Source organism: Pezoporus occidentalis, unplaced genomic scaffold (assembly GCF_034315485.1).
Source record: "Pezoporus occidentalis ecotype Australia unplaced genomic scaffold, CSIRO_AGI_Poc_V1 ctg111, whole genome shotgun sequence".
In the NCBI taxonomy this organism is placed as follows: Eukaryota; Metazoa; Chordata; class Aves; order Psittaciformes; family Psittacidae; genus Pezoporus; species Pezoporus occidentalis.
The window spans coordinates 1,727,074-1,754,094 of NW_026912898.1; the positions used below are offsets into that span (position 1 = coordinate 1,727,074).

The 27,021-nt window shown below is 47.0% G+C and overlaps 1 protein-coding gene and 1 long non-coding RNA gene across 4 annotated transcripts in view; both read right to left on the bottom strand.

The window, feature by feature from the left end:
• The window catches only part of ARHGAP31 (Rho GTPase activating protein 31), a 67,651-nt gene extending 46,609 nt beyond the window's left edge, over positions 1-21,042 (bottom strand). The window contains exons 1-2 of one of the 3 annotated variants that reach the window (XM_062632767.1): positions 20,920-21,042; positions 13,449-14,037 (exon numbers count right to left, since the gene is read on the bottom strand). In XM_062632767.1, the coding sequence (XP_062488751.1) occupies positions 13,449-13,548 (100 nt within the window). In that variant the 5' untranslated portion in view covers positions 13,549-14,037; positions 20,920-21,042. Of the gene's footprint in view, positions 1-13,448; positions 14,200-20,919 lie in introns of those variants that run through there. The other 2 variants (XM_062632776.1, XM_062632762.1) reach the window with 2 other exon arrangements.
• A 3,721-nt stretch (positions 21,043-24,763) lies between these two features.
• Positions 24,764-26,682, bottom strand: LOC134170853 (uncharacterized). Its single transcript, XR_009967394.1, has 3 exons — positions 26,312-26,682; positions 25,919-26,154; positions 24,764-25,810 (listed from the first exon to the last, which is right to left on the bottom strand). It is a non-coding gene; the product is annotated as an uncharacterized LOC134170853 (long non-coding RNA).
• Positions 26,683-27,021: the final 339 nt, after the last annotated feature.

Here is a 27,021-nt window from a genome sequence, read left to right on the forward strand (position 1 = left end):
CCAGACAGGGTGCAGGCTAGAACCCGAGGGTGTTCACAGGTGAACATCCATGCTCGCATTTACCCAGCGGTACCACCCTCGTGTGGGACATGGAGAGGACAGCACTTCCCAATAGCTCAAACAACTGGTGCCCCTGGTAGCTCACAAAAGCACTGAGCCACAACCTCTGACGTGTCAAATCCCCCTAGCAGTGTTACTGGCCCAGCCAAGTGAGTTCAAGGAGCCATCTGGCCAGGGACATGGAGTCCACATGCCAGGGACCAGCCTCTTGCTCCTCGGGCCGGGATAATGGGATATTGTTCCACTGCTGAATCACAGCTCTGTTGGGCTGAGGGCTTGTCTCGTAGGGATGACCTATTTAACACGCAAACTGCCAAGGGAAGGAAAGGGTCAGAGATAGACCTCACCCCATCCTCTGCCCCATAACAAACAGGAGGTTTGCATGCAATCCCAACACCCCAAAGCAGAGAGGGGAGAATGGGAAGGGAAAGTGATGGGAAGGGAGAAGCCCCTTGAGCACTTCTCATTCAAACCTAAATATGGGACCATTGGTCAAGCATGGGAGAGGGTTTTCCTGCTATACCAGGTTTTTGTTTGCAGTTGGCCCCCAATGCCACCCAGAGATCCCAGCAGCATGCTGTGCTACACTTGCTGCCTTTCTTCCTTGCCCTGCATTGTCCAAGGTTCCACTTTTCATCACCACAACCCAACCAAAGAGCTGATAGCACTGCAGAGACAGGACTGCACTGAATGTCCTAGCCTCCACACTGGCTTCACCATGAGGTAAAGCAAGTAGTACTATTGCTATCAGTCTCTTTTCAGGGATGCAGAAGTGGGGAAGGGGATAGAAATAAAGCACTTTCCAAGCCAAAATATCTTTCCTTGAGCGCAAGAATTGCTGTCAGTTGCACCTGCACTGTCCTCTGAATCACCACTGTACAATATCTATTCAGAGCCTGCAAGTATTCACATGTCAAGAGGCAGGAGCACATTTTCATGATTTTTCCCATTCTTCCAAAGAGAACACGCATGTCTCTTCCCCCTTTTCCTACCAACACTCACTTACATATGCTGCATAGGTATATAATGTCGCAAAGAAAAGTCTCGCTGTCACCCTTTATTCATCTACTAAATCCTTCTTCCATCCTGAAGTGAGTTCAAAGCTGTAGTAAGAGCTGCATGAAAAATCCCAAGCAGGGAACTATCATTAAGGCAGGGATAAGCCTCCAAAGCTGTTAGGATCCAGAGCTGCAGTTCATGCCTGTCTTTAATGCCCAAGAGCTAAGATCAATAATTCAACAAGCGCCTTGCATCCTGAAATACTTCACAACCTGTAAAAACAAGGCTCACTCCACCTACTTGTGTGCTTGAAGGTGGCAGCTTTTGAGCTGGGCAGAGCAGTGATATGTTAGTTTAGGACACTGAGCAATATAGCAAACCATGACTCCAGCTGAAATTGCTTCTGGAAAGGAAAAAATGCAGCACATACACATGTAAATAAGCCCTTGTGTCCTAGGAAAATAGATAAACCAGAGCTTTTTCTAAAGGATTGGGCCCCTTGTTTTACCCTGTGCCCAAATGGCAAGTTCCCCTAAATGATGTCAAGGCAGCAACTTGCTTGGACTGAGCTTGCCATCTTCTGAATCACTCACTCCATTCCTGCAGCAGGATTTATTGGGCAACTCCCATGCAAACGCTAACCAGACATAAACCTGCTTAGGGTGTAATTGCTGCAAGCACAGCTTAGGGCTGAACAGCAGCACGCTTACTGAGCTGCCATGTTCAGGAGCCTAAGTAGTATCCAGTTAATCTTCTCCAATCTCATTATTGCAGCAGAGTGACAGATGGGTATTTTAGCAGGCTAGAAATTAGGACTAATTAGAACTCGTAGCTCTTCTTTGTATTTATTACACTGGCTCCTTCCGTGCCTCTGAAGCATGTTTACAAGCAGTGCCAGGGGGGTGCCTCCAGCACTGTGCTCTGCCTGCCACCCCAAGGACAGCAGGTACTGGGTTACTGCTGCCTGGCTGCCCTAGAGACGGGGTTGCAGAAGGATGTCATCCTTATCCAGATTCTGACAAGTCTTGAGGGGGACCCTAAACCCATGGAATCATAAAATCACAGAATGGTCTGGGTTGGAAAGGACCTTAAGATCGTCTAGTCCCAACCCCCTGCCATGGGCAGGGATGCCCACACTATAGCAGGTTGCTCCAAGCCCCGTCCAGTCTGGCCTTGAATACTGCCAGGGATGGAGCATTCACAACTCACTTTGGCAAGCTGTGCCAGTGCCTCCCCACCCTCACAGTAAAGAACTTATTCCTTATATCTATCCTGAACCTCCCCTGTTTAAGTCTGAACCCATCACCCCTTGTCCCATCACTACAGTCCCTGATGAAAAGTCCCTCTACTGGGATCTGGAACTGAATTTCCTCACTCAGTACCCATTTGTGTCTTTACACAGCAAACCTCGGGCAGCAGTATGTGACTAGTGCTCGCTATCAAGCCATGAAGGAAGAGTAATGGACTCAATAGATCAAAACCAGCTCTTCCCATTTACCGCTCCTAAGCCTGCCTTAGGTACAGATGCTTGATGTATTGACTTTGGCAACACATGCATACTGCCATCCTGGCAATAAAGTCATCGAAACAGGGCCAGGAGGAATAAAAAAACCCCAAACAAATAAGTAAGAGGAACTGAAAACACTTGAGGGAGGGGAAAATCCTGCACACCCCCACTGTAACCCTGAGCCATCGCCTCAGGCAAAACCCCACGCTCCTTTTAGAGATTCCAGGACATTTGTTTTAACTTTTTTTTGCTGCATTCCTCTATCTTCTTGTACTTCTGGTTTCCAGCTGGGACTGGAAGGGAGAGAACAGGATTATAGAAGGAAGTCTGTTGCTCTATTTTTCTGGCTTGATTAGAAGCAGAAGATGCAATAAATCTCATGAGAGAGTTTGTTCCCATTTAGCTTCTTGTGTATCTGCAACTACCTGACCAGAGCAAGAGTAAGGAAAATGCAATGCCAAGCAGAGCGTACCAGGAAGATGAAAAGAGAAAGGGCAAAATGGTGAAGTTCTTCCCCTCTCTCAGTGATCTTAAAGGTCTTTTCCAACCTCAACAATCTGACAAATCTATGATTTTGCTTAAGGAAAGGATACAATTCAGTCCTGCTGACAGCTTATTTCACACACAAGGGATCCAGAAGGAGGCTCATCCTGCCCAATCACACCTCCGAACCTCCTGAGGTGTGGCTGCCATCACCACCAGCAGCACCATATTGAGAGATGAATAGAAAAACAAGCACCAGTTGCACATGAAGCAAAGAGTTCTCCATGTGCTGGCTGGCCGTGTTGTGCTGCCAAGCTGCCTGTCTGTAACAGGACTGACAGCCACATTCACTGCTGAGATGGCAAATACAACAGTAACAAAAATACCCCGAGTGATAGATTCAGATAAACACACACACCCCCCTTTTCTCCCAGTGTTCTGGGTTTGCTGCTCAGCAGTTTTTGATGAGCCAGTGAGATCAGGCACAGACCTAGCCTTGATTCTCAGTCCTACATTCCACATGTACAAAGTCTGCAAGCATGTCAGCACCTTTCAGAAAGAAAGGCAGCCTCAATGCTGCTGTGTTTGGTGAAAACCGGCAGTGGTATCATAGAATCATAGAATGGTTTGGGTTGGAAAGGACCTTAAGATCATCCAGTTCCAATCCCCTGCCATAGGCAGGGGTGCTTCACACTAGACCATGTCACCCAAGGCTCCGTCCAGCTTGGCCTTGAACACTGCCAGGGATGGAGTATTTACCACTTCTCTGGGCAACCTGTTCCAGTGCCTCGCCACCCTCACAGTAAAGAACTTCATTACATCTAACCTGAACCTCTCCTGTTTAAGGCTGAGCCCATCACCCCTTGTCCTATTGCTACAGTCCCTGATGAAGAATCCCTTTCCAGCATCCTTTAAATGAAGTTTGTACCGCAGAACCTGACTGATCTCCCTTCTAACACTCTTTAGGAAACAAGTCACACAGTTTAGTTATAGCAGGAATGTCTCCTGCCCTTTGGATGTTCAATCCCTATTGTAGAGATGCAGGTACATCTCCTTTAACCGTTCCACCATGTGAACTATCACATCTAACGGCATTACAAAACCAAACACACACACGTTCCCAAATGAGAGAGAGCAAAGAAAGGACATGAGATGTAAACAGAGCTTTGCATTTGGTTTGGGGGTTAGGTTTTGTTCTTCCTTTAACTGTTCTGTGCTTTACAGCACTAAACAAAGCATCCTGTTCCAGATGATAAATCTTATAGCTGCTCCTGGCCCTGGAGAGCACAGGAGATAATAGCATTTCCAAAGGCATTTAGGTAGTTGAGCCTGGAGCATAGAAAAGGGCAGAGAGAGGAGCTGGAGATGAATGGCTCTGAATCCAGCTCAGCTGCTCAGGGCATATTTCTAAGAGCAGCAGCCACAGCTGAGAATCCTGCATGGGGATGCACATTTCGTTCGCATTGCCCAGTGCCTGCAAGAAGGAGGACATGTAACACAACTGCCATGAAGGAAACAAGTCCAGCCACAAGCCCCCACTCCAGTGCACAGTGCCTTGGCGGGAGGCTGTACAACCACAAAGATGAGCTACTTCTCAGCGTTATTTGTAGGCTTTCTATAGAGCCAAGGGTTTGCACAGCTTTCATAAGGCGCAGTGTATTATATAAAGCATACATTAATTCGTTTGAGCTGGCCAGCAGCGAGACTGCAGAAACCATTAAAGAATAGGGGCCCTTTGTGAAAAGACAACTCATTTTCAGCATCAACCAGGGCAGAAAGAATCCTTTACGCTGTCCCATTTGCATGTAAGTTATTGACTGAAATTGCCAGCCTAGGCTGGGAGACCAAGGCCAATTCCTAGTAGAAACGGTATACAATACCGAGAACATACGAAGATTCAGTAAAAGCATTGCCAGCGAGTTGAGGGAGGTGATCTTTACCCTCTGTTCAACACTGGTGAGCCCACACCGGGAGTTGTGTGTCAAGCTTTGCGCTTCCCAGTACAGGATGGACTTACTGGAGCAAGCCCAGCTCATGGCCATAAAGATGTTTAAAAGGCTGGAGCGTCTCTCATATGAGAAGCTGTGATTGTTCAGCCTGGGTAAGAGAAGGATCAGGAGGGATCTTATTGCTGTGAACAAATAGGTGATGGGAGGGAATGAAGAGAAGGGAGCCACACTCTTCTCAGTGGTGCCTACTGACAGGACAAGAACATATTAAAACCGGTGAGATTCCATCTGAACACAATACTTTTTTACTGTGATGATAGTCAAAGGTTGGATCAGGCTGCTCACAGAGATTGTAGAACCTCCATCTGTAGAGATACTCAGATCACAGTCCTGGGCAGCTGGCTTTGGTCTAGATGATCTCAAGAAGTCCCTGCTCTTCTCAGTAATTCTGTGATTCAGTAACATTTTCTACTGCTGTTAAAGCAACTCTTCCTTTATAGAACTTAAAACACTAAGTTGAAGCATCCAGCCAACCTGGCATTGCTTGGAACTGGGGCTGTCACACAGCATCAGCTGCTGGCACCAGGATGGAGGTAGGCTGATTTGAGCTTAGGTCAAGCTGTTGTTCCTAAGTGGGAGGGCAGCAACTGAAGAAGAGGAACTGGAGGCAAGAGCAAAAAGCATGAGGTTTGCTCTATGCTTTCTGGTGCACTGTTACGATCAAAAGTGCCTCCACCAGGCTGAAAATGGGGAATCTAATCCAGCTGCATGCTCGTGTTCAAGGCAGGAGGGTGAGACAGAAAAGGACTGGGACTTCCCTGTCTCTTTAAGTAGTGTTTGCCAAAAGACTTGTAGCATTAGGGACTGAACTCCTCACTCTCACACACAGTGATAGCATTGATCTGGCACTTGAGTGAGGGCGAAGTTTTGTACTGGTATTTATAACCTCATTAGTTATCATGGGCCTAAATATTTGACAACAAGCTAGGTCTTACACCCATGCTAAGTACTTTCATATCTGCGATCACACTGGTGCAGACCAGAAAGTCTGCTTGTGGTTTCAGATAAATATGGAAAACAGAAGATTACATTATTGAATTAAGTACGAAAGTTAGTAACAGTCAGCACAGTTGCCCCACATTATTTAATTTAACTCTAAATTCAATTTATGCTACACTGGTCTGTGGCCATTGTAAACACGCTGCAGGTTTTTTTGTTGTTGATGATGCAAAACACATTCAGTGAAGTTATCAGCAGAGAAGCTGAAGGCTCTGGCATAGGAACAAAGGACAGCTGGGGCTTGAGGCTCTGGGAATGTATGGAAAGTAGACACCAGTCCACAACTTACAACACTCGTTGCCCTTAAAACAACCAGCAGTGAAGCCAACTAGCAGCCTTTGTATTGGTGTAAGGTATCTGTAGGTTTCCATGTCAAAGCTCTGTGCGTCTGGCACCCTCTTGGTGGTGCCCCATCCTTTAATCACCCTCTATTTATATTTCACACTTAGGGGAACTGCATCCAGTGCAGATCAGAGATCCAGTCCAAGCTGTGATATGAGCAGTCTGCCTGATAGCCCCCCAACCCCAGGCCCTTCGGAGCAGGACTGGGTATGCTGTTACTGACAGACTGTTTTCATTTCCCCTATTACCGCTAAAGGAGAAACATTGCAACGTAAACCTTTGGCACAAGCCCGATTGCCAGCAAACGCTGCTGCTGTAGAACTGCATCATATATGCAAAGCCTAAGTTATGGATGCAAGCTTTCTACTATGGCACTGGTGTCACGAGCTCTCCAAACTAGAACCAGGCCTACAACAAAACTTGTGCTCCAAGCACTGCAGTCAATGTGGGAACTCCCAGACTACTTGTTCACCATGTGTACACCAGCCTGTGTTGTACATCCACTCCATGCAGTGCCAGTATTTCATCCACTGCAGTTATTTCCTCAGACCTTTGAGAGCTGCGATAGCACAAGCACCCAAACTCCTTGGTTTCCCAGGATCAGATGAAATCAGCTGTTGCCAGCAGAGAAAACATTTGCTAAATCAAAATATATTTTCTAATCTAGAATCTGCAGGCAAGATGTGATTCATGCTGTTCGCAGGGGGTGGGGGAGAAGGCAGGATCAAAGTGGGGCTTGCTGCATGCAAACAACACGTGTGCCTCCTGCAGTGATGGGTGAGGGAAATGGAAAGCAGGAGACAGCACGGAAGAGCTCCCTGCTAATCACACAGCGCTAGCAATGGGAAGTCAGCACAGAACAAGGAGCTGAGCTCGCAACACAAATGTTTGACTGCAGTAACACTGTGCCGCAGAGACACAAAAAATCCAGCCCCCAAGAACCAGAAACAGATTGAGGAAGTAACACAAACATCATCCAAAACAAGGAGCAACAGCTAAGTAACAGAAGCAGACAGATGGCTTCTGCTCCTGTTTGTTCCCAGTGTCTTTTTGCTCTCACTTTGTTGCCATAGAGGCTGATATCTGGGTCTCATAACATGATGCTCTGCATGCAAGAGCAGGTGGAGAATAAGCAGCCCTTACGTCATTAATAATTCCCCCACACCATCCATTCTGGCAGCAGAGCTTCTGCCACTGGACATGCCTTAGCAGGTTCTGAAAGGCCAAATTGATGTTTTCCCCCCCAGCCCCAGCCCTGCTGCTCCACCTGCCAGTTCTTACATTCAGCCCTCAGGCCCCTCTGCCACAGCTCTCCTCCACTGCACAATAATACAGTCCCCCTTCTTCTGCCCTCAGACTTCAGAGCCCAACTGTCCCTTATGCTCCCATCACAACAATGAGGGGATACAGCCTTAAGCATCCACAGAGGCTTCATGGCTACAGACAAGGATAGACCCCTCAGAGGGTTTATGGGGCTTCTTGGTATATCAGCAGTGTGAACATGTAAAGCAGACTGCAGAAACACAGCAGACAAAAAAAAAGAGGATTAAACACTGCAAGACAGCCCAAGAGGCTGTTCTTGTCTTGTTCTCCTCCTAGTCCCTGCCATTTCCTTCCTTGCAGGGAGACAAGTGTTTGCATAGCCTCAGAGTGAGGTAGGTCACAGAAGAGATCTGAACTGAAAGCAATTTTGGCTACAGAAAGAGAAAAAGGTTTCTGTCCAGGCTCAATCAGTTCCTGAGACAGAAATCCCCAGTGCCACGATCTCTAATTCTGAGAGTGGGATGAACGCATTCCTCATTCTTCTGCAGCACATTAAACAGGCGTGTGGCATTTTCATTTTTCCAAGGGGACTAAAACAAAAAAGAAGAAAAAAAAAAGCCTTGTCTTTTTCCTCCACATTGCCATGAATGATCCGTCAGCAGTTTTCCCAGGACTTTCTGCATGCATCGCTAACTAAAAGCGCCTTCCCAAAACTACGGGCATGCGTTCACTTCAAAACATCAACATGGGAAAAACAGCTTAAGAAACCCTAAAACTATGTGAACACAAATGTGTCTTTATGTGGTACATCTTTACAGGTGCTATGGACTTGCATGCACCCTCACACACACACGAGAGCGTGAGGAAGGAAAGCCACACGACCCAGAAAAGCTGCTTCACACCTGAGTGGCAGGTTTAATGTCTGGCTCCAAAGGGAGTCTGTTCTCATAGCAAACTACTTTCTTCCTGAGATGCAGGTCTCCTCATCCACCTGAGCACAGTATAGCTTCACAATGAAACACGTAACATCAGGATCAGGCAGAAGATCTGTTGTCTCCTTTCCATTCTAATATCCAGGGGCTTCAAACCATCTCCCTGTGCTATGGCTGCAGACAACAGCCCTTTCTGCCTCCCTGGCCTCAGGGGGTGCTTCTGGCCAGCCCTGCTCTCTGCCATAGCAAGAAGGAGCCTCAAGAGGAGAGCACAAGGGAGTTGGTGGCTTCAAAGATCCTCAAATGAAGCAGCCCTATTTCTACAGCAAATAACAAAGCCAATAAGCACCATTGCACAAAGAGGAAGGGCTTTGGATGCTAGAGACTCAGGATGAGAGCCATTGAGGGAGCTGTGAGGAGTGTGGGAGGGGGTTAAGGGGAAAAGCTGAGCTCACTGCATCCCAACAAGACAACATCAGGCAGGAAACAGATGTTCAAGGAACCACAGAGGGGTACAGCAACAGCTGAATTAACTCTCCAGCAAATAGGGGAAGCTCAGATCCACAGAGCTGACCTACATCCTAAGAACAAGGTGTCTGAGATTTGGCTTTTTGCAGTCCTAGTAGCACATACTATCCCAACATTTAGATACCATCATACCAAAGACAAAAGAAACAATTCAGCCTTTCTCCAAGCCCTACCTGGCTCTAAGCAAATGAAGCAAAGGCAGGTCTGAATCAGTGGCAGTTCCTATGAAAAAGACTGGATTACCATTCACCAGCAGAATCCAACTGTTGTAGATGTATTTCCATTTTAAAAAGTGGAAGTTGTACCTGGCAGTGTACCTGAACTCCCACAGTTAGAAGTACTGGGAATATTAAACTCCATTTTGACTTAGACCTTCTTACTTTAATAGCTTTGACATTTTCAGCCCACTCTTACAACACTTCTCTGTTATAACCAGAAGTAAGATTCCTCTTTGTGACTGTCTGAAGCAGTTCAGATTGTCCTGCCCCAACTAAGGTTTGTGCACAGCCTTGCATCTTGTCTTCTCTGCTGGCTCCTCCATGACTAGAACATTATACTGCTGTTATTACAGGAACTGGGGGCCTGATGTGCAGCTCCCATTGACTTCAGTAGAGGCACTACGTGCTACCCTCCTTTGGAAACCAGGCTGTTTATCAGGAGGAAAAAGCACAGCTCTAATGTTAATCCTTCAAACCTAGTATCTGTTACCTTCACTGCACCCATACAACATTTCATTAAAGTTTGGCACAGGAAAATATTTTAGTAAAGGGCATTAGCACTAAATTCCTCCTGCATGGTACCTATCCATGTGGGCTTACACTGCTTTCTAGTGAAGCTTTGACACTCCAAAAGATCCCTTGCCTCTGTGTGCGGATTCAGTGCTGGCAGCAACAGAAGAGGGGCTATGTGAAATCAGATTACTTTTACTCATTGGCATTGCCAGCCACCATTCTTTCATGTTTTATGTGAGCTTTCCCTCAAATCCACTGCTATTAAAGTCATTGTTTGAGAATGTTAGTGGGAAGGAAAAGAAGCTAATTTCCCCACAAGTTTCTAGCCCTCTTGCCAGGAGAAAGACTTAAAAACGTAACTCAGATGCGCACTGAAGCTTCACAAAACAGCAGAAAAAGAACCCAGCACTGATTTTTATTTTATCTCATGATGTCTGTGTCCTGAGTCACGATTTTAAATGCTTGGGAGCACTGATAGCAGTCTGCCCCCATAAGGAGCATGTGTAGAGTCTGCCAGCAGCAAAAGGCCAAGTAGGGTCAAATGCAGTAGTGACAGGAACTGACTCGAAATGCAGTAAATTCAACACATCTGAGCTTCAAACCAGCCAGCAGACAGCAACATCTGTCTGTCATCACTGACCTGGGTCAGATCTGAAGAATCAACTCAGGGATAAAGGCTTTTTATCACATTTTTAGTCTCCTGAGCTACCCCATTGTACCCACTACATCTACACTCCTCTTAAATACTTTGTAGTTCTGCTACAGCTTTTGTTGTATTATCACAAAGCTCTTTATAACAGAGGCTTAGGTATATCTGTCTGCTAAGGGAGACAGCGGGATCTTTCCACCCTTACACTGAAACGCAGCCATCTCTGAAGCAGGCCATAGCAAGTTCTTAAACAGTTAAATGACAGGAGAGGAAATGGTGATACCTTAAGCAGAATATAATTCTCTCCACTGGAATTTGGCAAGGACACAGGGACTAAGGTCTTTGCAGAAAGCACAAGCTGCTCTTCAACAGCCACAAGCATGTAGGGACTCAAGTTGTGCATCTCCTCCACAAAGCATCGCACAAGTAGTGCAGCACCCCCTAACTGTAACGGTCCTGCACTATTCCAGAGGGAAAAATGCCAAACTGAATTCTCTACACTAGCCTTGGCCGTGCCCTGTGCTCCCTTTGCCATCCCCAGCACCAGCAAAGCAGGTCTCTGTTTCCCTTCACTTGTGTGAGTTTGCAGGATCAGCCACAGCTGATCAGCACTACAGAATGGTGTAAAGCAGACCTGAGCATGAAAGCACAACCAGTCTGACTTGTGCCCTGCTTGTCCTACAGCCTCTTCTTCTTTTCCAGCTAACCCTTACGGGTGCATTTTAAAACCTGCTTTTGCAAAGGTCCTCAACAAACCATTTTCTATACAGCAGCCAAAGCGCTCTCCCACTCCTCATCACTCACAGATAGCACGAACTTACATCTTCATTGCTTCCAAGTAGGGAACAACCAGAGCCTGCGTTCCACCATTTAAACACATAGTACCATCCAAAATAGAGAGAAAGTCACTGCTTTACATCTTTACCAAAACCCTTGCTTGCAGGAGCACTGGCTTATCACTGGAAATAGCTCTTAGCAGGACAATTCAACTATTCCCAAATCAGTCACCTAAATGCTCTCTAATTTAGTTTTATAATTACAGGTTGCAAGTTTATGATGTCCTGGTGACATCTGAACCTTCATTTCTTCCCAAGACATCACTTTGGCAATACTTAGTCACACTCCTACTGATCCTGAGAGCCCTACTAGCAATGAAATTACTATCTCTAATACCCTCATTTCTTCTCCTCCTGTTCTGAAGGATTTGATTGTTCCAATCTAACTTACACCCTTCCCAATAAACCTATAACAATTCAGTCTTTTATTTCTGGATCCCACGGCACTGGGCAATGGGATGTGCTATTCAAAAAATAAAGGGAAAGGAACTTCATATTCTCCCCCACTTTTCCTCAGCACAGAGAGATAAGTAGGTTGGAACCGTGAACCATTCCACAAATGAGACTTGGGGCAATGTCCTTCTTTCTTGTGCCCCCAAAAAAATGAAAAAACGATGGGATTTCAGGTAATAAATGTTGCTGTTCTGGTTAAATTCCAACTGCAGTAATTATGTTTCTCCCTTTAAAATCTCTCTTGCTGCTTCAGCTGAATATACTGCCTGTGCCTGCGTTCCCGGAGTTGTTTTTCAGTGTTCCTGTAAACAGCTGTAAATAGTCCCTCCACAGTGGCAGCTCATGCTAGCACTGGATGGAATTTATCTGTCTGTACCTCATGCTGGCAAAGTGGTATCAGTTCATTAAGCCTGTTTTCTTTTTTTCTAGTTCAATTCAATTGTTGTTAAGGCCTATATAAGTTAAAAAATACAATAACTGTTATGGACAACCCACAGTGCAATTGAATGCCTGGTTTCCCCCACCTCTAAGTAAACGCACACATATAACGTTTTATCTTAGTGATATATTTACTGCCCCCTTCACTGTGCAATGGAAAAGACAACTGTTATGTAGTCCATCCCTCTGCCAGTGCAGTTCCACCCTGTACTTCATCAGCCATGCTCCTCAGCAAATGAAAGACCTGATTGTACAGCCCTCCCTGTATAAAGCTGACATTGCTGCTAGAAGCCTTCTTATTTGCTTGGAGTAGCCTGACATTGGTAAAAGTTAGTTAACTCCAACTGGAACATAATGCGAAACCTGGCACATACAGCTAACATCAGGGATGGTTCTTTTTCCCCTGGCTAAACTGCAGGTCTTTCTTTATGCCAGGCTCACAACTGCTTCTCTCATCATCCAACCCTCTTCAAGAAGAATCCTTCTGCTCCTTTCCTCACCAAGGGCTGACCAAGCTCAGGACCCTCTCTTATTGGAGTTACCTCTTGTCTGAGCTATCATGTTCTCACCCAACACGTTGGGGGCACGGAGGTCAGTTAGAGGAGGAGAGGAGAGATAACAGGCACAGTAGTGAAAACATTAGCTCAGCTTCCCCCTTACACCTCACACTCAAACCTACTCCACCTCCCTGTCTCTGTCTTGTCTCCAGCCACCACGGAAAGGACAATATGGGAACGGTGCTGCAGTCCAGGAGGGGCAGATGGGACATTCCCAGTTCCTCCCTACAGCCCTGCAACGCTCATGGACTTCAAGAGGATTTCATAGTCCAGGGGGAAGCAACACTGAGCGCAGGCTTGATTTCCAAACCTAGCCCCTAAATGCCTGCTACTCCCTTCCACTACCAGGCACACGGGAGAGGGCATCCCAGCATAGGGCTGGCCACCTCTGTTCACATTTAAGCATCCCGAGAGCCTTAGCCCAGTCCTTTCCCCACACACAGCACTACTCATGCAAGGGTCATGCAGACGCGTCACCAGAGCAATCTTCCGATTGTTCATTCATTGTGAGTAACAAGGCAATGACTCCACTTCCCAGGGATAAATCAGCCCCAGGTTGTCTAGCCCTTGGGAAAGGTCTGGTCTGCAGTCCTACCGGTAAAAAAGGGGGGGACGAACGCCCTGCTCCTTCGCAACCAGAGTGATAATAAAGAGACATTTACCATCCTGCCCAGAGCTCTCCAGATACTCCGTCAGGTCGCAGCCGAACGCGCTCGCGGCTCCCTTCCTCTTGAGTTTCTGTTTGGCTCCCTTGTTCTTCATGAGGTTAGTCCCAAAAGAGGTTCTCCCCCCTCCTGCCTTGCCCCCCACCCCCCCAGCCTCACGCTGGGCGATAAGAATCTCGCTCTTCTCCTTAGACCACGGCCCGTGCCCCGCTCCCAAGGAGCAACATCGGGGGTCCCGAGCAGCGTCCAGCCAGAGAAGTAAACATGAATCCCCACCAGATGTTGGGCTGCTCCTGTGGCAGAGGACGGTCAGGGCGAGAGGAGGCTGCCCAGCCAGCAGCAGCAGCGATCATAGCCTGAGCCCGGAAGGGTTCTCATCGGAGGGAAGTGGGTGGTGGACGGGTGCCCGCATCGGGGTTGGCAACTTGGGGGCAGGCGATGGTGAAGGAGGGGGTGCTAAGTCCCTCAGCACGGTCCCGGGACCCTCCACGGCCACCTTCTGGGTTTCATCAGCCGCACTGTCGACACTCCCAGCAGCAGAAAGCGTCCCAATGTGGTTTGTCCTTCTCTCGGCTTTCGGAGGAGACTGGAAGTTCAAACGGACTAATGAAAAGGGACCGGGGGGAAGAGTCTGCACAAGGCTCCTCTTTGGCTCCCCCCCCTTCCCCTCCTCCTGCCTTTGGACAGTTAGAGGAATGAGAAACCAGCTTCCTGCCCTGACTCCCGCTCGCCTGCTCGCTCCTTTCCCCCCGTTTTACAAATCCTAGGATTATCCAGCTCAAAAAAAAATGCTGGAAGGAAGTTAGCTGAGGAGGGGGGCGGAGGACAAGGTTTGGCAATAAAGTACGTGTGTGTGTGTGTGTGTGTGTGAGAGGGGGGGAAGGAGGGGAGAGGAGTTAGGGGACTGCGATGGGGACGAGGAGGGAAGGAAGGGGGAAAGCCTGTCCTGCGAGTCGACAGATAACGGACTGCCTGAGACGGAATCAGTGCAAGCCGAGCGGTGCAGTCAGACGCTTCCTGTGCTACCAGTGCTTAGCACTGAAAAGGCCCAAGGAGGGGCCGGTGAGGAGGGGAGAGACCAGTAAATCTCTGCCTCTTTATCCAGTCCTCTGTCGCAAGGCTCCTTCCTGCCCTCGAACATGACTCTGTCAGTGCGGGGTTTGCCTTCTGTCGTGGTTTAAACCCAGTCAGGTAATTCGTTCACTCACTTCCCCCCCTTTCTTGCCCTCCCCCTGCTCCCGGAGGGACGGAGAGGAGAATCGAAAAGAATGCAACTCCCACGGGTTGAGATAAGAACAGTTTAGTAACTAAGGTATAACACAAATCACTACTGCTACCACCAATGATAATAATGATAAAGGAAATAACAAGGGAAGAGAATACATCATCTCACCACCAGCCGACCGATAACTCGCCCCCCAGGCCCAACCAAGCTCCGACCGATACCTCCTCCAACCCTGCAGTCCCCCAGCCCTTCCGGCTAACTCCCAGTTGCATCCTGGGCATGACGTGCTGTGGTATGGAATACCTCTTTGGTCAGTTTGGGTCAGCTGTCCTGTCTCTGCTTCCTCCTGGCTCCCCTTCCTCCCTGGCAGAGCATGAGGCTCACAAAGTCCTTGGCCAAACCAAAACATCACCTATCAGCTCTGTTCCCAAGCTGAAAGTCAAAACACTGCACTGCACCAGCTACCAAGAAGGGGAAAAATGACTGCTACTGCTGAACCCAGGACACCTTCCTTTACAGAGGCACAGGATGGAGCTATTGAAGGGCAAGAAGGGGGCAGAAAGTTGGGAAACTAAAGAAGGGGGGAGGAGGGAAACCTTCAGCTCTCTCCTCCCCGGCAAGCAGAAACAGATGCTGTCCGGGCATCTAAATTCACGTAGGCTCCCCTTAACCAAGGAAGGGGTTTAGAGATAAGGAACAGAAATCTCACAGTAGAGGCAAGAAGGGAGATGGCCTGGGTCTGCCCTCAAGCCGTCTTGTTCCCTTCCGCCCCCAACACCTTTCTACTCTTACTTTCAGTACATGCATATCTCTGCTTGCAAGAGCAGTCACTTACACTTAACTCCACATTTTTTGTCCCAGAAATTCAGACCTCTTTACAGGGCTGGGTATGCTGGTGGGCTGCACACTTCACCTAAGGAGGCAAACTGAGCTCTGCTAAGGCTTCACTGCCCCCTCTTGCTTCGTGTCAAATATAACTGTATGGGTCTGGGTGGAAAATAAACAAACAAATGAAAAACAGGAAATTGCAGCTTTTCACCAAAAATCAGACCAAAGACAAGTAGAGGAGTTTTACTTTGGAGGAAATCTGGCCAGAAAATGGGGCAAAGGACTGCTGCCAGGCTGAAGGGTAGACCTGAGCTCTCACCACCGGACCAATGGTTGTTCTCAGGGACCCTCAGTGCTCATGACACTCTTAAAACTTCCTTGGCTTTAATACGGGCTTCTCACAGCACCCTGATGTCAAGTCAGCACATGGGATCTCGCCAAACCCATCGCGTGCCGCAGTGCATCCTGCCTGCCGGCCAAGGGGCAGACTTCAAACGGGACAGACAGACAACAGGACGCTCAGAGCTGGGTGTCTCGCCAGGGCATCCTCCTGCTGCCCTGCCTTCTGTAGGAAGAGAAAGCCTTTTCCTTGCCCCCTTAGGGAGGAGGCACGTCCTCCTGCACATGCCAGCCTCCTCCAGGTTCACCATGGCAAGAAACCACACCATCTTCTTCTAGGTCCTGAGGGTGGTAAAACACTATCACAGGTTGCCCAGAGGGATGGCAGGTGCCCCATCCCTGGAGACATTCAAGGCCAGGCTGGATGTGGTTCTGGGCAACCTGATCTTGTTGAAGATGTCCCTGCTCATTGCAGGGGGTTGGACTAGATGAGCTCTGAAGGTCCCTTCCAACCCAAACCATTCTATGATTTTATGTATACAGCTTCAGCATGTCACCAGTGAGGGAGCACCCTGACATGGCCACTATGCAGCATGGGATCCCACACACACCTTGCAAAGCCCTGCTCTAAGGGGCCTTGGTGGTCCATGAGCCCAGATAATGGGGACTCAGCAGCACTGCTGGGTCAGATCATCACCCTCTCAGTATTTCTTAGAGGCCAGTAGGCATTTTCAGCTGAAAGCACTATTTCTTATTGCTTTCAGTGGCAGTTCCCTGTAGCTGCTGAGGAGGTGCCATCGTTGGAAGCCATGGCTCCATGCAGAAACGGAGTGCTGCCATCTGATTTTGATTATCTGGGGGGCTTTTGCTGTGCTGCCCTGACACCAAACAGGCTGTGAGTGGGTGATGCCTGTCCAAGACTGGGACACAGGACCACTATCAGCCATTGCCATCTGGGTGTCATGGTAGATGATGGAGAGAGATTGCCACCACCATGACAAGAAAAAACAGTATTTGAAGCAAAAGAGCAGGGAATTGGAGCTAGAAGCACGACAGGGAGGATTCTGACTTTATTCATAGAGGCTCTTTCAGGTGTTGGTTGCAGTTTGCTGCCCTGTGCCAATAACTCCATGGAGGGAAGAGTGATCCAGAGAAAGGAAATGGTGTGGAAGGCAGAGCGAAGGAAGGCATGAGGAGCTCCATGAGAGCTCTTTGCCAGGCAGGCTGGGCTATGCGGCTGGCTTTCCCCATGCCAGGACAAGGTTCAGCAAGAGGACAGAGGGGAGGTTGCTGCAGGATTGCTTAGGGAGCCCAGGGCCAGGAGGAGGAGGTCAGGCAAGGTGAGCGGGCAGCAAACAAGGGAGGCTTTACAAACAAAGCACTTTCCTATCGGAGCCTGAAATCAGTGCTGAGCCAGGGGATTTTTTCTGAGGGAAAGGAGGGATGTTCTCCGCTTTAGAATTAAAAATAAGAAGCCTGGATTTGTGCAGCCTTGGGAGGCAGGGCAGGGCTCTGCAATAGTGAGGGTGAGCAGTAGGGCTCAGGGAGCAAGCCAGGTCCCTTCTGGAAAAGCTTTCACAGGCAAGAAGCAAAGCTGGACAGGGAAAGAGCTCAGGCCAGAAGCGTGGAAAGCAAAAAGGAGTTCAATGGTGAAGCAGCTGGGAAAGAAGGGGGAATTTCTCTCCCTCCTAAGAAAAGGTAGAAGAAGAAAAAAGTGATTGTGCAGAATAAGAGCAACACCAAGCCAAGCCAGAGCTCTCATAGAGTTTAATTCCCAGTCCCCACCACCATACAAACAGCATGATGGCCAGCAGTCGCACAGTACCACAGCCCAAACCAGGAAGCCATGGCCTGTGATACTTACTTTAATTCCTTCCCTTTGAACCTGTAAAAACAGGTCAGGATTTGCAGTTGGACACAAAGCCCTCCCCGTCAGAGAGGGCCATAGGTTCATGCAGGAAGGTGGAACACCTTCACTGCTGATCTGCAGTGCCTTGCCTTTGGCTTGAGTGTGGGTATAGGAAACCGGTGTTTGTGTGTGAATGAACATGGGATGGATAATGACTTTGCAGGTCTATCTGTTCTCACAGACAAGGTGCCAGTGACTCCAGAAGCAGTCAGGGAGCCTGGGGAACAGCTTTGGCTATTAGGACTAAGTGTTTCTTCCCCTTCTAAGAGCCAGGGGCCACAGCAGAGGCGTCACACAGGCTATTTCTGGGCACCCATCTCTCCCCTCCCTACTGCATTTCCTTCATTGTGTTTGAGGTCTTTCCTATCCATGGCTTTAAAATCTCCACCAATCTGCCAGGCGCCACTCAGCACAAAAGAGCAGGGAGGGCTGGGGAGTGGAAGACCCGGGGAGGGGGGGCTCTGAACCCCTAAAAATAGCCCTGCCAAGTACAACTCTTTTCCTGACACAGACAGTTCATTGTTAGACCCTGACACGCCAGTTCACTCTCCCTCCCCACCCCTCCACATACTCTTTCCTCTCCTGACCTCTCCAGCCTGGTTTCCTGTCTACTCCCATCTCCATGGTCAAAGCTGGAGTGTATTGTGAAGCCTAAAGCTTGACATCTTCTGAGTACATATCAGATGAGTCTATGGGGCTACCCTTCAGCTTCCCTTGGCACAGGGCACCCACCACTCTCCGTTCCTAATTCCACACATTCCCAGCTACAAGCCCTGTCTCTCCCAGCTCTAACCTCCTTTTCTGCATTCCCGAGGACCCTCTTGTCCACATCATGACATGCTTTCTTCTGTGTCCATCTGCCCCATGCAACCTTTTCAATAGCTACTTCTCTGATCCCAGCACTTCAGCAGCAAATGAAACAGGAACCTATCACTTGCACACTACCAAGTTTTTTACTGCTGGCTAACTACCCACAACATGCTGGTGTAACCAGGAGGTACAACAGACCTATGCCCAGAAGGCTCTAGCTATGAGCCTGCATGATGATTTGATGTCATCACAGGGATGTCCTAGAAGGAACCGGACTAGAACAAATGGAACCAAATAGAAGGGGTTTGTTCCCACTTTGCTGGTTAGGGCATCAGGTGAGGATCTATGGCTGGGGGATGAGATGTAGTCACTGACTTATCAGGAGCAGACATATATGCCTGCCCATTCCACCTCCTTGAGTATCATTCCAGATGCAATGAAGACTGAGGTACGTAAGTAGCCTAATGATGTTCTGTTACTGACTACACACACCACAACCACAAAACATGCAACAGTGCTTTTAGCCAGATTGCCTTCTCCCATTGTTCACAGTCATTTCAGAAGTGTCAGGTTTTCAGTACAGAAAAGAGATGAGGAATGTATTTCACTTCCCTTACTCAGAGCACAGACTTGCCTGAACAGTGATGGCTGCTCAATCTTGTGTTTATACAGCATCTAGCACACAGGAACTCTAATTCTTGACTGGGGACACCAACTGTTCTTTATTTAAACCATATAAAGACCATTACAGAAAGGTTTTATGTCTCCCAGTGTAAAACTCTATTGATAGTGCAGTAATACACAATAGCATTATAAAACAAACATCCAAACACAAACTCTACCAGACAAGCCACACAGCCAGCAAAAGCTTCTTTCATCTCAGAAGCATGTTCTGAACCTTCTCCAAGCATCTTCCCAACGAGGTGACCCATTTGGTGAGGCAGGAAGGCCACGACCTCACCCCATGGAGCCATCCCAAATTCACACAGGTGTTTTCAATAGCATCCTGCCAGCAGCTGTTTGGATTACATGGAAGAGGCAGCTGGGAGCACTGTGCTGAGTACAATCAAGACAGTATGTCAGAGAGGGAGGTGATTTCTTCAACACATTGCCCCACTGCGAATAACGATAAGGACTCCCACTAAACCAGGAAATGGTTTTGCTTGCTTTTGTCCTCCTCATCAGGTAACCAAAGAGACCTACAAAATTGAAACAATCTGCTTAAAACTACACTATGACTTCATAGCAAAGCAAAATGCCAGATCAGTGGCACCTATGAACTTGGGAGATGCTTCAATAACAAGCCCAGTCCTTCTCAGGTTTTACCAGCCTGTGAACACAAGTGACAACCAGGATTCTCAAGCACAGCCAGGATCTCTAGGATGTGAGAAAACTCAATCAGGGAAGAAAATCCTGAGGAGATCTATCTATCACTTCAGACACCCATTGCTGACACCACTGTGTCCAGCAGCTACACTAGCGCTGCCTAAGGGAGAGCAGAGTTTCAGTATCTGTTCCTCCACATTTGCACCCCGCTGGTTTTGTAGACGTTTCATCCACCCTTTATTCTATAACAGCTGTTCTAGTAGAAATGAGAACTCTGTTGAGCCAGAGGTTTATAATGTGAAAACAGAAACTATTTAGTCTCTTCTGCTCTCAGTTTTACCAAATATCGTCATTGGTAGTCTACCATAAAGGACACTACATGTGTGATTTCTGAATAGCTCAGCTCACCACCACTCAGAGATCACTGACACCAAGACCCACTTTCCTGGTTTTCCACCTTCAGATGTCCTTCTTTTATTACCCATTCTGCTAATCACGTTGCCATGGGAGAAGGAAGTTGTGGGTTAACCTGACTGCATAAAACCAGCAGTCTATTGCATTTCCATTGTTTAATGGCTAAGAACTGAGAAAGAATCTCTATTCTAAGGAATGACTAAGCTGGAAGGGAGTTTAGGGGTTCACTCCAGCTATCGTCTATTTCAATCACTTTGTGTAGAAGACCAGGTCTGTTTTGTAATAACCTTATTTGTTGGGAAAAAACAACAACAAACCACAAAACAAAACCACCAAACAACAAATAGCTCAGGGGATGCTCCTTATTTTAGGGATAAAAGCTAGCCTGTTATATGTTATATTTAGAAGTCACTTAAAACCTGGCTTCTTTTATTCTGAGGTCTTCTCTTGATCACTTGTGAGACTCATATTTTCTATGAGAGAGTTATGTCTTATTTTAGCATAAGCTTTCAACTAAGACTCCTTTTGTCATGTAAGAAAGTCTAGCACCACAAGAAGGAGTTCCTATGAAGACTCACCAGCTATGATGTTGATCTGCAGAGAGAACAAACTACTACCTTACCCCTTCTCTCTGTCTCTAGCAAAGCAAAGAATGATCTGGTGTCAGGAAGGGGGAAAAGAGAAAATAGAAGCTTGCAAAAGCCACATGTTCCCTTTGCAAACACCTCTACAAGAAGGCTGTGAGCTGTGATGAGCAGAGTGCTAGCAGCTGTGGCAGGCAAGGCCGGGTGTTCTTGCAAGTGGCAGGCTCCAGCACATTTGTTGTTTATTTCTACTCACTGAGCTAAATCCCCATAGGGAAAGCACTGGTGGGTCTGCAGTAATGATTTCCTATTGTCTTCTCTGCAAGGCTCACCATATCCCCCCTTTCTTCTAGGCTTACTTCTCCTGCCTTGCACCACATCCCTCTTCACAGTGCCTTGGTTAAGTGGAAAAACAACTTGCCTTTCGCCTGTGCTCTCAAATGCTGAAGCAGGGAAATCAGCTATGTGCAGAGATTCCTTCTGCCTGGGATTTGAGTGCTCTCTCTCTCAGGATGTATAATATTAAAGCTCTCTGTATACTTCCTCAGGGAAAGCCACATTTCTCCTTTAACATTTCCTTACCTGCACCCTGGCTGTTCTGGCAGGAGGTGTTTTCTATGGGGACATGCCAGGTTGTGAAGGATGTTTTTAGACTTCTTTGGCACGTTTGCTTTCTCTTTTCCTCTGCTTTCAGAAATGTCACCAGCCCTGCACTGCTGTCAGAAACATTATTTAGTTTGAATCCTGCTGAGACTCAACACCTCCAGGCAGAGGTGGCACCAAGTTATCTTCTTTCCATCACAGGCCAGAAGGGCTTGGCTTGGCTTCACTCTGACACCTCGATGTCTGAATCTGTAGTTCAGATTATTTCCTGACTCAGGATGAAGTTATACTGGGTGTGAATTACAGCAGAAAGTACCCAGAAGACTTCAGGCTGGAATGAATAATATTCTCTCTGTGCTTTGATTTAAAACAGCCTAATGGGCTGCTTTCAACTTTTTATGGCTAATGTAGCATCGTTGTAGCTGGCCAATATGACTGGGACATGCAGGGAGCCCTCTCCTGAGTAACTGGGGTGCCTGTAGCAGAACTGGTGCCTTTTCTCTAGACTAGCAGAGGGGTTTTGTTATCTTTAGAGTAAGCTTTGCCTAAGAAGCCTGGCTCCCTAATGCTGCCCTGCTATATTTAGACCCTCTTCTGGTGTGCCCACCCAGTGCTGTTCCCCTTGTTTGTTTCCTACCAAACAATGAGACCTGAAAGAATTGCTTGGAAAGGGGCCAATGCTCTTGCAAATGAAACTGTCAGGCAGCCAAGCTCTGCAACGGCCCCTTGTAACATACTGTACTGGGAAATGGGAAGCAATTGTCCCTCCTGCTTCAACCTCCAGCTTGGGCTTTTTCCCCATGCTAAGAGCCCTGCGGCATGGCCCTGCCCCAGGGACTGACTTTGAAGAGGTGTCAGAAGACATGGAGGCAGTGCCAAGAGGCAACAGATCAGGATGGCAAGGAGCAATGTAAGATCTGCTCTCTGTTCTCCCTCACCCCTAATCCTGTATTCCTGCCAGAGCGTGTTTTAGCAGCAGGTTGTTCCTGGAAAGCCTTTGCTATCTGCCCTGATTGTAGTAGAAGTTGCTCATGTACATATAGGGTTGCAGGTGCGGTCAGATGCCCTTCTCACTCACCCCGTGTTTCTTTGCTGTGCTTTTGTGGTGTTTGGCTACCACTTTCTACAACATCAGCACTGTAGAAGGAGAGAAAAAGCGGCCCCAGCCCTAATGGTGTGCAGAGCAGGGGCTGCATTAAGATTCCTTTTACTTCTTTAACACAAATGGAGCTAAAGGGAAAAACAGAGGAGGAGGGGGAAACAAAAATCCAACCACACAAACAAAAAGCCAACAGGGAGAACTGGGAATAAACAGACTTCTTAAAGACAGAGGGGTCTGCCTGATCCACAGCAGCCTAAATGATGAGAGCCTGGAGATCACAGTTTTGCATCCAACTCTGTTGCTTCTTTTGGCCTCCAGAGCCGAACCCTCCATCGCCAGAAAAGGAAGTGTATCCCTGAGGGATATTCCAGGAACATCCTTCGGTTAGATCTGTTTTGGGTTTTCCTTTAGGCCCATAAGTCAGAGCTTGCAAAAAAACCCCTCCAAAATAATAGATGTCAACATTTCCAGCCAGGGAAGAAAGGTGCTGAGTACCAGAATCAGAGCAAAATTTAGGGCAAGAGAAACAACAGCTAAAACACATCTGCCCAAACCACATCTGCTCATCCTGACTGAGAAGAGGGGTATAAATCTCTAAGGAGAACAGGGGAAGTACATGTACCCCCCAGTGCCAGTATGACACTCTCACTCCACTGACTGCCACATACAGACTGTTCTCTGGCAAGTTTAAGAGACGCTGGGAAGAATCCAGTGGTTTGAGTTACAGTTTTTGGTAATGATATCAAGTATTTGCAACTTGAAAATGGAACCAACTTTTAAGAACAGCTTAGGAGAACGCATGCTGGCAGGAAAAATGCACTGGGGGGAGAAATAAGTAGATAGTATTTTGACGCCATGGGCACGCAGCACTGATTCACAGGCACTGTAGGACAGCAGTCTTAGGCAGAAACCGTAGATGAGTGGAGGGTACAGGGAGTGCCTCAAGTGTTGTGGCAGGTAAATCAGGTAAAAGGGAGGAATTAATGCAGCAAGGGAAGGCTGCATTTCAGACTGAGCCCTAGCAGGCAGGGTCTATAAGATACAGTAAGCAGGACCCTGCACTGTTGCACTTTAACGTATCACTTGAGTAACTCAAAAGGTCACTAATAAAACTGAAGGAGGCAACTTGGGATGGCCCTTGTCATAGGAAATAAGACAGTTTCATGGTCATTGGGTTTTCTGCTTTGTAATACTATTGCAAGACATAGCAACTGTCTGAAAGTCCCAGCTCCTGGATCAGGGGTTGTCCTTGTAAGACTCACAGCTTTCACTATAAACTAGCACCAGAAAAAGCTACAACCTTCATTAGTGTAGAGGGAACTTTTAAAGATGCAGCCCCTAAAAGCTTGGAAAAACTGAAATGGCAGGCTGAAAAACAAAGGCCTGTCTCTATAGCAGCTCCTGATGTGGTGCACGCAGGCTGGCTGAGAAATCTGGGATCCTTTGGCTTCATGCTGCAATAATATAGGGGGTTATTTCATGCTTGCTGTTTATTGCAGAACACAGATCCACTGTGCTCAGTGACTAAAGATCATTTGTGGAGCTTTAATAGTCAACAGGAAATTATATTCTCGTTTTGCCAAATCACTTTATCATGATGCCATTATGAAAAGACTGTTCATCTATTTTAGTGGTTGCTTAGGAGATGTGAGAGGGATTGGCCTGCAGCCACTTCCCTCTTCTGACTCTCCCCAAGATAGCGCTGCAGCCCCTTATCTATAGAGAAACCCACTGGGAGACTGCTTGAACGGCCAAGGAGATTTCACACATGGGTTTCTTTTGTGGCCAGGTGGAGGAAGTCCTGAGCTCCAGCTGAACAGGAAAGAGAAGAGCTTACCAGCAGGCAGGAGCAGGGGAAGAAGAAGGTGGATGAATGACACACTGAGAAGCTCAGGGATGGCAAGGAAACGGCTGCTGAGGTGATGCTGATTCTCTGAGGAAACCTGCCTTTGATGGTCCATGGTTGGACCCTGCTCTGGAGGAGCCAGAACCATTTAAAACATTATGGGTTTGGCCTTTAAGTGGAATGGATCTTCCTTTTAGAAAGCAAAGCTGCCCAAAAATACATGGATTTTTGACACAGTGTATTAAACGCCTGATCTCACACCAGCGAAGTGAGGCGCGTCACCAGTGCAAAGTCTAGGAGAAGTTTGCTGAAGCCCAAAAGCTCCATTCCTTACAATTTGCAGCCTTTTCTGGCTATTCTAGGAGGGTTTGTTCCGTTTATTCATTATTAGTATTTTTTGATTCGATACCTAATGTTCTGATCAGCACTACACAGTTCATAGCAAGCTGGAAAACCAAGGAAGACTTGATTTTCCTCTTTGGTCTCACTCTAAATGAGGCTTGAAAGGCTGAGATCCATTAGTTCTAAAACCTCGTAAGACATATTGACCAAAAAGAAACAATTCAATTCACTACCTACAGATAATATGTCCTTTCCTTGCCTAATCAGTTTTGATCAACTTGCCTTGTATATCCTGCACAGCTACTGTGTGGCTTCATTATCTAATAAAAAGCAGAATTAAAACGCTGGCTTTCTGCATCTTAATTGAATTCCAATTCTCATCCCAAAATAGCTTGACACAAATCAAAGGGGAGCAAAAAATAATTATCATGTAAATAAGCAAAGCCATTCACTATTTTCTAACATAACTAAATGCAAATTATGGATCTGAATAATTGTGAGCGATTAGATTGTTCTATTTACATGTGCAGAGAGCCCAGGCTAGCAAAAACTTACCAAATTTAGCGGAAGGGCTATATTTAGTTTCAAATCAGGATGCTTCAATTCCCAGCTAACAGGAAGCAACCTTTTTAGTTTTGTTTAGTTTTGTTTTCTGGTAATTTTGAGGGGGTTTTGGAAATAACTACAAATATGAAGCATAATTAAAATAGATTACTCCAATCATCTTTTTTCTTTTTTTTCCTTGCTATTTGGTATTTTTAAATCACTCCATCTTGAATAGACATTTATCACACATCAGTCTTGTGGAAACTTCAGAAATGCTTTTCTAAGATACCTCAGGTCTTGCCAACTCACATTTGTCTCCCTTTGTAAACTATCTAGGCTACCCACAAAGGAGTTTGAGCTGGATCATCTCTTTAGGTTAACCTTTGCAGTAAGTAACACAGTTTCTAATGTGTTTGCTGGTTTCTTCATGGCCAGAGCAGAAGCAGATAGTGGAGACCCTCAACTCGTAGTATGTGTATAGTAGCCTGCAAACAAAAGGGAAACAAACAATGAAACAACATTGTTTCTGTTCACCACGGTCTAACAGTACCTACTGCTTATTACAGGCATGCGAAATCACAGTCACTCAGTACCTGAGGGTTATAAACATGTTTTGAACTCGTTGCTTTGAAGTGCCACTGCATCTGAGCACAGCTGTTGTGTCAGGGTTACTCAGGCGCCACATTTCCAGAGGACCTTGGAGCCTCTGTCACCCATATCAGACCTCTTGCTCTGCCCTTTCCTGGTACACCGCTTCCCCTCTTCTGGATTTTCACGCCATCCTTGGGTTCCCAGAACCCATTTGTAGGCTGCAGAACAATAGCAGTTGCTGCAAACATGAAATGGGAGAAAATAAAACATCTTGGTAAAGCACTCACACACTGGGAGTAGGGTATAAAAAATCAGAAGTGACAGCTCAGCTTGGGGGCCCCAGGATCTATGGACTGTGGATAAAAACCACTTCAGTTTCTCTTCTGGAGTCTTACCTCTTGTTCTGTCCCTGAAAAATGCCAATAAGGAGACAGATCCTCTTTGTCATCCCTCCTAGGAAATACGCTCCTCCTGTGCCGATATCATCATACCTTCTATTACTTGTGACATATTCTGGATCCTTCTCCCTCCTTTTATTTGGCTCCTGGAGCTCAGAGAATAATTGTTTATTCAGCAAATCTTGCTTCTTTTCCCATTTTTGGAGCATCCCGAAGCAGATTGACATTTCCTCGGGTTCTTTATTGTTATCTGGCAAGTTCTTTGCAGTTTCTTCCTCTCCTCCGTGGATTTACTGTGAACTCCGAGGGAGGTACTTGGCTCGTTATGGTTTCAGGCATACAGTCCAGTTGTGATGAGTGAGACTGTACAGCTTGAGAAAAATCAAGAGCATGCCGATGTCTGACTGCAAGAAGATCATCATTGTTATTTTAAGTCACTATTGTTACCTTTACAGCTGTATCTTTCACTTAAGAGAAGTGAACATGAAAGAAGGACCAGAAAGGAGTTCATTTAAATACAGGACTACAGGCCATCAAACGGAAACAACTTTCTCATTATATTCAGAACAGGGTATAGCCTCTGGTATAAAACTCAGCGAGAGAAATGATGACTGAGAAATGATATTGTCAAGCTGCCCACAGCTGCTTCATTTCATTGCTATCCTGGGGCACCCTGGTGTTTGCCATGTCCCCATCCCAGCCCCTAC